Source organism: Lycium ferocissimum, chromosome 4 (genome assembly GCF_029784015.1).
Source record: "Lycium ferocissimum isolate CSIRO_LF1 chromosome 4, AGI_CSIRO_Lferr_CH_V1, whole genome shotgun sequence".
In the NCBI taxonomy this organism is placed as follows: Eukaryota; Viridiplantae; Streptophyta; class Magnoliopsida; order Solanales; family Solanaceae; genus Lycium; species Lycium ferocissimum.
The window spans coordinates 57306020-57318249 of record NC_081345.1 but is presented as its reverse complement, the minus strand read 5'-3'; the positions used below and the strand labels follow the sequence as shown (position 1 = coordinate 57318249).

General features: G+C 37.9%; 1 protein-coding gene across 1 annotated transcript; it reads right to left on the bottom strand.

Annotated features, from left to right (window-relative positions):
- Nucleotides 1-6917: 6917 nt before the first annotated feature.
- LOC132054232 (uncharacterized) lies at nucleotides 6918-7538 on the bottom strand. The gene has a single exon (XM_059446276.1). The coding sequence runs from the start codon at nucleotides 7536-7538 to the stop codon at nucleotides 6918-6920; it is 621 nt and encodes a 206-aa protein (XP_059302259.1).
- Between the last annotated feature and the right edge of the window lie 4692 nt (nucleotides 7539-12230).

Sequence of the window (12230 nt, the reverse complement as noted above, 5' to 3'; positions counted from 1 at the left end):
ATCAAGAATTCAAAAAATATGTTTCATCAAACTTATAGAACCAAAGATCCAAGACAAGAAATCCAAGCGGAAGTGGAACATTATAGCCATCCAAAGTCCATTCCATCTAAGGTAAGTTTTATGGTCTTTCCATGTAAGATTTAGAGGTGACACTCGGATAAGGACATGGAAAATGGGTCCATTAGCAAATAGGAGGAGTCAACTAGGTTCATATGTTGTGAATGAATCAAAATGGTGTTAAAAACCAAGCAATGTTGGACATGACCATGAATATGGATGATTTGAAGTAATCAAAACAAGTTCAAAAAGACTATTTTTACTTGTGATGTTTTATAAATGTTTGGGAGTTGATAATGATATGGTTCAAATCTTTTCTCTAGCCTTAGGTATGCTAAGCTATCGATTTTCTAATGTAATACCAAGAAGGTAAAGAGCAAAGGAGAACATTCAGCGATAGAACAAACAAAAAGGTGAAAACATTTTCCAAGCTAATTCACTAATATCTATTCTTTCATGAGCCTATGATTTTCTCCAAATGAATCTACTTTAAAAACTACAAAGCCTATCTCGTTATGTTTATGTTTTAAGCTCCTTATACGACATAGTTCCACATGATGTAATGAAACGACAATAGTAATGATGTAAAAGATGCTTACGAGCTCTTATGTATATGTGTCTATGTATGACTATTATGTAACACATCTTATATGGCGGGTATGATATGTATCGCGCGCGAACAATAAACAAAGAATGTATAATCACATTTACCACTTAATGTGAAACACCGATCCTTCATGGTCGTGTTGAATATGAATATGAATATGAAAATAAATAAATGAAGATACGGATAAGGATGTATGTACATAATCACGTATTTCAAATTTTTAGATTAGTATAAGTATTTCTTATTTGTCTCTTATGCTCAAAATGTGATAAAACAAACTTAGATTCTTTTTGGTTGTGGACTTAATCACTTAGGAGTGACATTTGATCCATAGCTTTATTACTCGGGGACTAAATCGCGGACTTCATAGGACACAACTAGGTAGCAATTTCTTTTTAAAAATGGGCATGGCAGGTCCCCGTCCCGCCTATATGTTGTGACATACTCTCCTTAGAGCTCGATAGACATGTGTATATGGTTAGAGTATTTAGCCTTAGAGTTTATTTTGAATCATTTTGTTAGCCTCGTCGATGTACATTGATATGGGCATTATATAAATGTATTGTTGCCCAATGGATTAACAAAAATCTAAGCATATTACTATCTTTAGACTAATCCATTAAAAAGAGAGCCCGGGGTCATTATCCCTCCGATTGGGTCGTGACAGTTTTAGACTTCAAATAAGTACCATCAAGCAGTGTACTACATATCATATTCACACAAATACTAGTCAGGTCTTGAACATTACACCAAACACTTGAAAAATTACATTTTTTTCTTTAAAAAAAAAAAACTGGATTCTCAGAGGTGGTATAATACAAGCTTTCTAGTGACTAAACAGGAACCAAGAGAACACAAAGACTATAATCAATCATGTCATTATCAAGCAAGTAGAGAAAAGATCCATCAGAACTTATTTTTGCACTTTTTACTATCATAAACAGTGTTCAAAACTAAAACAGGACTCAGCAGACTTCTAAGCTATCTAAACAGACTTCTTAATCACATAGGTAGATACTAAAACAAAGGTAGTAATTCCATGACAAACTACACAGGCATACAAAGCACATACAGAACTTAAAAAGACATAGATTCAATTAGAACTTGCAATTTTTAGAACCCCTGCATCATTATACTATAATATATCTAAAACTCCATACCAGCAGACTGTACATTCTAACCACCTCCATTAACCCATTGACAAGTTTTGAATCTCTATTCCATTTTTAGAACTTGAACAAACTCATCTAACCCCCTAAAAACCACTTAATCATCTTTGACCTTTATAGAACTATTCACATGGTAGATTAAAGACACCACATTGTTTCATATTTTAGCATTTTTCACTTATTTTTGAACCAACAATGACTTAACTACATTTTAACTTCAAATGTACATAGTTAAGGCTAAGACAAGATCTACCATCATAAAGAACCAATGAAACAGTAAAACAAACTACATAACAAGAACAGTATCAAAAAGTAAGACAAGAATCAGGAGTTACCTAAAAAAAAAAAAGCATTGAACTACACAAATTATTTCCCCTGTTTTGAACTCTTTTTTTTATCAAACAAAGTTATAGCATAGCCATTACACTATTTTAAAACACAGGACCACCCTCAAACAAACTCCAGAACTCAGAAAAGCAATAGAACACTAACTACAAGTTATGCAACTCCATTTTTTCACTTTATTAGTTATTTTTTAAACCTTATCATCAGCTAACAGCAACAATACAACAATATCAATATACATATAAGTTCATTCAACATTCAATAAGTAACTTTCATTAAACAAAACAACTTCAAAGATAGAGTGAATAAGGTAAAAACAAGAATGTTACCTTTTGTTGGGGTAACCTAAGGATCAAAGGGTAGAGATTGGATCAATACCTCAAGCCAACAACCAAAAGAACCTTAAGTAGCCTAGTCTTTTCTTTTTGTAATGTAGGTCTTTTTAGAGTAGTGTAACCTTTATAGTATAGTATAATAATAGTATATCAGTGGTATAATAGTAGTATTTTGATGATGCAGTATTTTTTGTAGGAAGGTAAAAATTTAGTAGGATTTTTGCGCCATGAATTTTCTGAGAAAAAATAATTCGGATCCCTCCAATGGTCATGAGACCTTCTATATATAGTATTAAGAATAGGGTTTAGGGAAAAAGGAGGTAAAAAACCAGTCCAACTCAATTTCCCCCTTAAATCTTAAACCTTAAATTCAAACAAATTCGAATTTTAGCAAAGGACAAAGGAATTTTTCAGCAAAATTACCACAATTAGTACCATGACCAATCAGAAATGGTACATCACACAATACAACAAAAATATAGCCTATTGTACCAAAAATTCAAGTAAAAATCCCGTAAAACTAAGAATCAACATAATAGTATGCCTAATCATCAAATAGGACAGATATCTACAAATTTTAACGGTAAAATCGCACAAGGATAGGATAGAAACCCTTAAATCGTACCCAAGTCGAGAAATTCCCCCTAGGTGTTTCCTCCCATGTGATAGAGTGCACAAGATGGCTAAGGACTCGAGGTCCCGCCCATGGCAACTCTATCACAGCAAAGACCCGAGTAACTTCCACGAAAATGAATCAATCGATCATATAAAAGTAAAATTCGAAGGAAAATAAACCTGTAAATCACGAGTACTCATGATTTAGAACAAAATCCCTTCAAAAATCCGGCGGGAATGGCCATGAAATAGCCATGGAGGCGGAACCCTAGAGGTCCCTCAAGATCGCCTGAAGAGAAGAGGGTATGATTTGGCCAAGGAAATGAAAACGTGGGGGGGGAAATGAAAACTTCCCTCTTTTTTTTCTTTTTTTTTAAAACAAATGCCCCCCTAGGCTTTTAAAAGGTTAATTTAAACCCCCCCCCCCCCCCCTCTCTTAATTTAAACCAACTAATAACTAAATAATATAAACAACATATAACTAAATAAAATAGTTATTTTAGGCTAATTTAAAATTTAAAGCTCGCAAATTTAGGAAATTAGCTTCAAAACGAGCGTAATATTGATATAGTTTCGGATAATTTTTAAGGGGGTAAAAAATGAACCGTAATTCGTACGTCGTTTCAATTGTTGAATTTCCCGAATTTAGACAGAGCGGGATACGCATTTTCTTTTAACGTATGTTTATGAAAATAAATAACTCGTAATTTCTTGTAATTGTCAATTTTTACAAAATAATAATGAAACGTCAATTTTTGCCAATTTCTCGGGATTTTTGAATTTTAAAATTTTTAAAAGACATCCTTACTCCGTATTGGACTCGGGAAATTTGAAAATTAGAATACGCGTTTTATGAGGTGAAAATTAGGTGTCAATAATTGCCCCTTCGAAGTTCAAGGATGGCAAGGCCATCCTTGAGCTACGAATTTGACGAACCTAATTTTTACCGAATAATAGAAATTACAGCACTTTTATGCAATATTTCAGAAGTATGGCCGGACCCTGGTTTCTGGACTTCCTACATATCTCAGGCTAAATAGGAATTCAGGCCATTTGTGGTTCTGACTCTATGAGGATTATGAAATAAATACTTTTCTTTAAACTATCCCAGGATGCCCCGAGATAATTATAGAAATATGGCCGAGCCTCAAAACTTGAGTAGCCTACATATCCCTGGCTTTGGGAATCAGGCCAATTGTAGTTCGACACGATAGCCTGAAAAGGAATATCTCTTTATGTGGGAACCCCTCTGGCTATTTCCGGTTGAAAATCCGAACCGGAGGCGGTTTTTGGAAAGGACTTATTAGTGTTGATGCTTGAAGTGATCTCCAATCTCCGGTGTAGAAAGCTTGACTCTCGTACACGGTTTTTGACCGGTTGCCAAAGAAAAAGTTCCACGTATGCTCCGCATGTTTTGAATCCGTCTTTTGCTTCCATCTTCGGTAGCTTTTAGCTCGTTTCCAAATGCTGAGTCCTGCGTGTTAGTTTTTTCAAAAAATTTGATTTTAATGTAGTCATACCTGAATGGAATTTTGCTATTTGGCTGACATTGAATCATCCTCCGCTATTACATCCGTCTTTTCACAAATGCTTGTTCGTCTTTTTTTTTTTTCTCCTCTAAGTGTGTGCTTTTTGTGTATTTTTCAAAAATAATCTACTCCGGATAATAATCACGATACTTTGACCGGCTCTTTTTCGTTGTTTTTAGATGTTTTCATCGTTCAATGATAACTTCTGTTGGGATCTGGGTCGGGCTATACCGCATTTCTGCGAACCTACACACCCCAGTCCGGTTGTCGTTTTCGCAAGTTGATATGTCAATCATGAAACCCATGTTTTCTTGTGCGGGGCCATTTTTTACGACATCCACTACCCTAAAAAATTTGGCGTCACATCATGTTTGCATATCGCGATGACTATCCAAATCTGGTGTCATATGTCCCGTTATCCGCATACGATGACCGCCGTATACCAGTTGGTCTAACAACACCTATAGTAAAAAATACTCAAATGTAGACTGCACATCAGAGTGCAGTATCATATTCCTCTCATGATGACCGGTAACCCCTATGTCCAGAATTACAATATTTAGTCAGAATTTTCAAGTTAACTACTGCATATTCAAGTACGGAGCCTTTTTTCATGACTACCACTATCCCCAAACCATGATTACGTTAACTTGAAATAGACTGCTATAGCGACCACAAATTTTGATGTAGGAATCACATTCGTATTTCAACGATTGCGGACATCGAGCTCGAAATTATGCTACCTATTTTTGGCTATATTTATGGATGACGACTCAGCCCCTTCAAAGACGTAGTCATTTAATCCATATCTTCATTTTGAGGAATGAAGCTTACCTCGGTGGCAAGACTTACACCTTCCTTTTTTTTGACTCCGGGGAATAATCCCCGCCCGTCGACAGGGTTCACATCTTCCAAAAGGACTAGACTCGATTGTGAATAACAATATTCAATCCCGCTATCAATGCGTCATTTTAAATTTTTAGATTTTTGGACGTCCACTCAGCCAATGTATCAAGGCAAGCCATGCGACGTCTAGGCCGGGGTCTCAATACCTTGATACAAAACTGTTTTTAGTGGAGACCCAGCTTTTGGTATCGTGATTATATCCTTCAGTAGTCTTAAAATTTTCTTTTTGTAAAATTTTCGTGTTCTGCAAAATGAACAAACTTATCAGCATAAAGAAACTTTACTTGGGGAGGGCTTCGTTACCCTTTCGTACACTCGTTTGCGCTGCTATTTTTTGACGCTTCTCTTTCACTTGGCTTTTCGTCACTACCCTGTTTAAAACATTTTGGCAAATGAGTTAGTGTAAAACGTCCATGCTTGTTTATTCCTGCATCCACAGAAAAATTTATTTGTTTCCTATATGGTTGACCGCTCTCCCGGCGCATGGACTTCCTCCTGTTCACATTTTGGCAGAAAAAGGATGCTCATTTTCCTTAAAATCTTTTATTTTTCTAGCAGAGCTGAAAAATTTCTGCGGTGATTTTGGAAAATATATATACTTTGTTACATTATGTGTGTTTTGAAAAAGAACATTTTACACACGCCTCTTTTAATGTCATGACATTGGTTAGTCAAACAAGGTCTTCCGCCTTTGATCTTGACTCGTGAAATTTTTGAATCCTTTTCAAAAATTTTTGCCCCAGTTTGTGTATGTCTTTGTACTAACTCGAGTCTCGTTATGTCGAAGGAATTTTTGAGATCCTCTCAAAAATTTTGCCCCAGTGTAGAAATTTTAATCAGTCTGTTCCTTAGAACTGATATATTTAAAGAATTTTTTAGGTCCTCCCAAAAATTATGCCCCAGTTTCCTTGTGGGGTTACCTTTATCTTTCTCTCGCCAATCATTTTTGAGGTTTTCTAAGGTTTATTGGGAATTTTGTTTGGAATGACCGAGCTCGGGAGAGCGCCTACGTATCCTACTTCGGGAATCAGGTCAAAACGTTGTTCGGGGTAAACATATTGAATTTTTTTTGTGAGATACCGAACTCAAAAGAGCGCCTACGTATCCCAAAAATGGGAATCAGGTCATGACGTAGTTCAACATACATAATTTGGATTTTTGGGTTAAAGCGACCGAGCTTGGAAAAGCGCCTACGTATCCCCTTATAAGTACAGGGAATCAGGTCCTTGCGTAGTTCGTACATAATATTTTGGATTTGGTTTTCTAAGAAAAAATGCAAAATTACACGTAAAGGGAATGCAACTAAAGAAAACCTAAACTATGGAAACTCTGAATCCTCGTAGCTTTCTTTTCTTCACATATTGTATCTTTTGATTGTATGTGAATTTATCACTTTTGGACACTCTTGATCATCCATTTCAGCAAGTACTATGGCTCCTCCAGATAGTACTGTTCGCACCATATTAGGCCCTTGCCAGTTTGGTGCGATCTTTCCTTTGTATTCTTCTTGATTAGGGAATATTCGTTTGAGTACCAATTGCCAGATTTGAAACACCCTAGTTCTCACACGTTTGTTAAAAGCATGCGCCATTCTTTGATGGTATAGTTGACCATGGAAAACAACAGTCATCCTCTTTTCATCTATCAGAGCCAGTTGCTCATACCTTTTACGGATCCATGCTGCATCGTCTAACTCAGCTTCTTGTATTATTCGAAGTGAAGGAATTTCTACTTCGGCTGGTATCACTGCTTCAGTACCATACACAAACAGGTATGGGGTGGCTCCAGTGGAAATCCTGGCAGTAGTGCGATATCCCAACAATGCATAAGGCAACTGTTCATGCCAGTCTTGGTAGTTATCAATCATCTTTCGGAGGATTTTCTTGATGTTTTTGTTGGCAGCTTCCACAACCCCATTCATTTGTGATCCATAAGCGGTTGAATTTCGGTGAGTGATCCGGAACTGCGCACGCATGTCTTTCATCAAGTGGCTATTCAGGTTAGCCCCATTGGCTGTTATGATTTATTCTAGGATGCCAAATCGGCATATGATGTTGTTGCGCACAAAGTCTGTGACCACTTTCTTTGTCACCAATGAATAAGATGCTGCTTCCACCTACTTGGTGAAGTAGTGTATGGCGACCAAAATGAAACGATGTTTGTTTGACGCAGCTGGCCCAATCGGTCCTATGATATCCATGCCCCAAGCAGCAAATGGCCAAGGTGATGTCATAGCATTTAGTTTTGTTGGAGGGACCTTTATCAAGTCTCTATGAATCTGACACTTGTGGCATTTCTGGACAAATTTGCTACAGTCATTTTCCATGGTCATCCAGTAATAACCTGTTCTCAAGATTTTCTTTGCTAGCACGAACCCATTCATGTGAGGCCCACAGGTTCCAGCATGCACTTCTTCAATCAATTTTGTAGCTTCAACAGAATCAACACATGTAAGCAATCCCAAATTTAGAATTCTTTTGTACAGGATATTTCGGTTGAGGAAGAAACCATTTGCTAACTTCCTGATTATCTTCTTGTGATTTAAGGTGATTCCTTCGGGATATTCCCCTTTTTCCAAGAACATTTTAATGTCAACGTACCAAGGTTTTCCATCGGGCTCACTCGACAAAAGCACAAATGAGTCAAGGGTTGATCTTTGATTTCGATTTTGACAGGATCAATGTATATACTGTGGGGATGCTGAATCATGGATGCTATTGTTGCCAATGCATTAGAAAACTCATTCTGGGTTCTTGGTATGTTTTTGAACTTTATCTCTTGGAACCGATTTGCCAATATTTGCAGAAGTCCAACATATGGTATGATCTTTTCATTTTTGGTAGCCCACTCTGCTCGAACCCGATAAATTAACAAATCCGAGTGTCTAATTACCTGAAGATTTTTCACATCCATGTCGAGAGCTAAACGTAGACCCAAGATACAGGCTTTGTATTCGACCATACTGTTGGTGCAATTGAAGCTTAACTAGGTTGCCAAAGGCTAATATTGGCCCGAGTATGAAACCAAGACGGCTCCGATTCTTGGTCCTTTAAAGTTGACTGCTCCATCAAAGTATACTTTCCATCCCGACTCGTCTTCACTTTCTTCGCCATCAATTGTCAATATTCCTTCATCCGGGAAGTAAGTCCATAAATGTACGGGATTGTCATCTACCGGGCTTCCAGACAAAGAGATCCGCCGACGTTGGCCTTTAATCGCTTCGCACGACGATTGGACGTTGAACTCACTTAACAAAGATTTTCCATTTGGCCAACTTCCCTATGGGCATAGGGTGGCGAAAGATGTACCTTAGTGGATCCATTCTTGAGATCAAATGGGTCGTGTATGCAGCCTCATGATAAGCCAGGCCTCAAAGTTGACTTTGGCCATTTTTTTTTTCTTCTGAAAATGAGCATTCTTTCTGCCGCAAAGTGAACAACGGTGCAGAAGTCCATCCGCTTGTTGTCTCTTCTGGTTCAGCATGACGAATCTCTAATGCTTCAAAGCATTCTTCAAAGATGGCCGCACATTCTCCTTCCCAAAACAACGTCCTTAAACCCTCCTCTGGATCCCCTTGGTTGTGGCTCAACGGGCATGCTGTGAAGGACTGATATAGATAAGGGAACGGCTTTCTCATTTCAACAGGACCTCTTGGCTCGTATTCTGCTTCTTCTTCTTCTGCCTCGCATGGCTCGTATCCAACCCCAAATCGATACCTCCCATGTTTGATACTCACTGGTTCTCTGATCCCTTGCAAGTTCTTTCCCAGACCTTTCCCGAGTTCAAACCCACTCCTTATCGTAGTTGTAGCAATCATTTTATGGACCAGTGGCATAGGGATATCTTTATCATCTCCCCTACAATCCACCATGGCTAGCTCAACTGTGTGAAAATTAGCGCCCACTGGTGATTTTTCTATAACGGGCACAGAGTTATCTGGATAGTTGTGGACACTTCCTTTGTCGTGAATCATGACTTTTTAATCATTAAATTCGCAGACCGATCACGAATGAGGATACGTCACTGGCCAAGTGCCACAGAACCATAGTCGTTCCAACAATATCGTAGTCATTTTCGATGTCCATGATAACAACCCACTACGAACTCGCGGGCCTATTTGTAATGCGCATCTCGTTCTCTTAATCGTCGGTCGCGCCATCATAAGCTTTTACGTTGGTTCGACTCTGATGAATCTTGCCAATATCATACCTGAGTTGTTTCAGAGTCATCACAGGGCATGCATTCAACACAGATCCTCCATCAAATAACACTTGTGGAATAATCTTGTCACGGCACTTGACTGTTATGTGCAAAGCCTTATTGTGAGCCATACCTTCTCTTGGTAATTCATCATCAGAAAATGACAACCTATGCGCTCGTACAACATACCCCACGATCTCGGCCAATGTTTCGCTTGTAGTGCTGATGGGCACTTGGACTTCATCCAAAGCTTTCATCAAGGCTAAGCGATGTTGAGACGAACTGAGTAGTAATGACATTACTGATATCCTGGCAGGAGTCTTATGCAGATGCTCAATAATCGAATAGTCCTTAATTGATATTTGCCTCCAAAGGTTTTCAACTTCGCCTTTAGTGATTGGTCTTTTCTGAGGGTTTTCGCGATGTGGTGCTTCGAGCACAGGTTCTTCTGGGGCATAACACCTTCCTGACCTGGTCATACCCTGAGCCACAGTAGCTATCTCTTTTTCTTTACCGATCATCATCTGGTGCGGTGGTTGGATCACAAAGGGTGCATTCTCAATTGATCCTGGTGCTTTGAGTATGAATGGATCGTTATGAATTTGAGCGACTGTCGAGGGGTATTTGAGCACGAAAGGCTCTCTTTTGGCTATGTCAGATATCTCAGACCCTTTTGTCAAAGGGCCTAACACTTTTTTTTCGCTCCTGTAAAGACAACGAGGCGACGGTGCTCTCTAACCCTTCAATATCTAGACAAATTATCGTTGGGCTCTCTTCCTATTCATCCCCTCTTTCTATCATGTGAATTTAGTTTCCTCCATGCTTTGGGAGCGGATTTGTGTCCACATTTGGAGGTGTTGGTTCTAGGACAAACTCATGATTGTCAATCATATCCTGTAATTTGTGCCTTAGGTTTATGCAATATTCAGTGGCATGGCCAACTTGGTTAGAATGATAGGCGGAAGTGATAGCGCGTCTATTTTTTTTCAATTTTATTTGCACTTGCCTCATTTAAATGGGAAAAATGTGGGGGAAAAGCCGATTTAAAGAAAACCGGAAAAAAAAAAAAATATTTTCTACGTGGATTTGCTCTAAATGGACTTTATTTTAGAGTGCCCCAAATTTTTTGGAAATTTAAAGAAAAACCAGTTCGAAAAGGGTTCATTCAAAAGGTTTTTTTTAAAAAAAAACCTAACCCAAACCAAAAGTTATGGGAAAAGGGTTTTGGTGACCCCCCGGGAAGGTGTTAGGCACCTCGGTATTATGGATCCGCTCTTGTGGTTTACCAACGGGTTCTAATAATATGTTCATATAGATAAAAATTTGGTTTGTGATAAAAAACCTTTTTGTTTAATACTTTCGCAAATAAATATTAGTCATTTTTTAAAAACCCGTTTCAAGAATCAAAAGTGGTAGAATTTTTGCCCAAAATTGGGTTTTTTGGGTGTCAAAAAAGAAACACTTAGGCTAATCCCGAAACCCTTAGCCTAAGTAGGCCCCTACGAAAATCCCCCCCAAAAAAAGGGGTTTTTGAAAATCGTTAAAGTATAGAAAATAGTTTTATACGAAAAATAGTTTTTGTATATAATATGGTAAATATATAACTGTAATTATCCAATTGTTTTTACTAATATTGATATAGTTTCGGATAATTTTTAAGGGGGGGAAAAAAACCCGGGAAAAAATGGCCGGGAAGTCGTCGTCGTTTCAATTGTTGGGAAATTTTGAATTTAGACCGGGGGGGGATACGCATTTTTTTTTTTTACGTTTATGAAAATAAATAATTCGTAATTTCTTGTATTATCAATGTTTACAAATAATAATGAAACGTCAATTTTTGCAAAATTTTTCGGGATTTTTGAATTTTTTAAAATTTTTTTAAAAATCCTCCTTACTTTTCCCTATTGGACTCCGGGGAAAAATTTTAAAATTAGGGAAAACACGTTTTTTGTGGTGAAAATTGGGGGGGTCAACAATTGTCCCCTTTCCATCCTTGGGCTACCAATTTGACGAACCTAATTTTTTTCCGATTAATAGAAATTTCTTTGGGAAGATGTCAAAAAAATCCCCAAAATTTTTATCCTTGGACATTTGGGGGTAAAAAGGGGTCAATATGAAGATCCCGTTGGGGCCACTATTTAAAAACACATTTCAAGAAAAAGGGAAAAATCTCCATTTGAAACTTCATGGGTGGGGTTCTTCGATCCAGGGGCGGGGTTTTGTATTCCGAAATTCGGGGTTTCTTGCCCAATTCGAAGAAGCCCCTCATTCTGGCATTCTATTAATCAAGGTGCAACCCAAAAGTATCATGATCTCAAATTGATGTATTGGTGGGATGGAATGAAGAAAGACATAGCAGAATTTGTAGCTCTGTCCAGGCTGTCCCAAAAAGTAAAAATCGACATCAAAGCCGGGAGGGGTTTTTGCAAACAATGAAAATTCCAACCCTTGGGAAAAGGGGAAACAA

Excerpts from the sequence above, each read along its gene's own strand:
- LOC132054232 (XM_059446276.1), bottom strand. The coding sequence starts at position 7,538 with ATGCGTGCGCAGTTCCGGATCACTCACCGAAATTCAACCGCTTATGGA.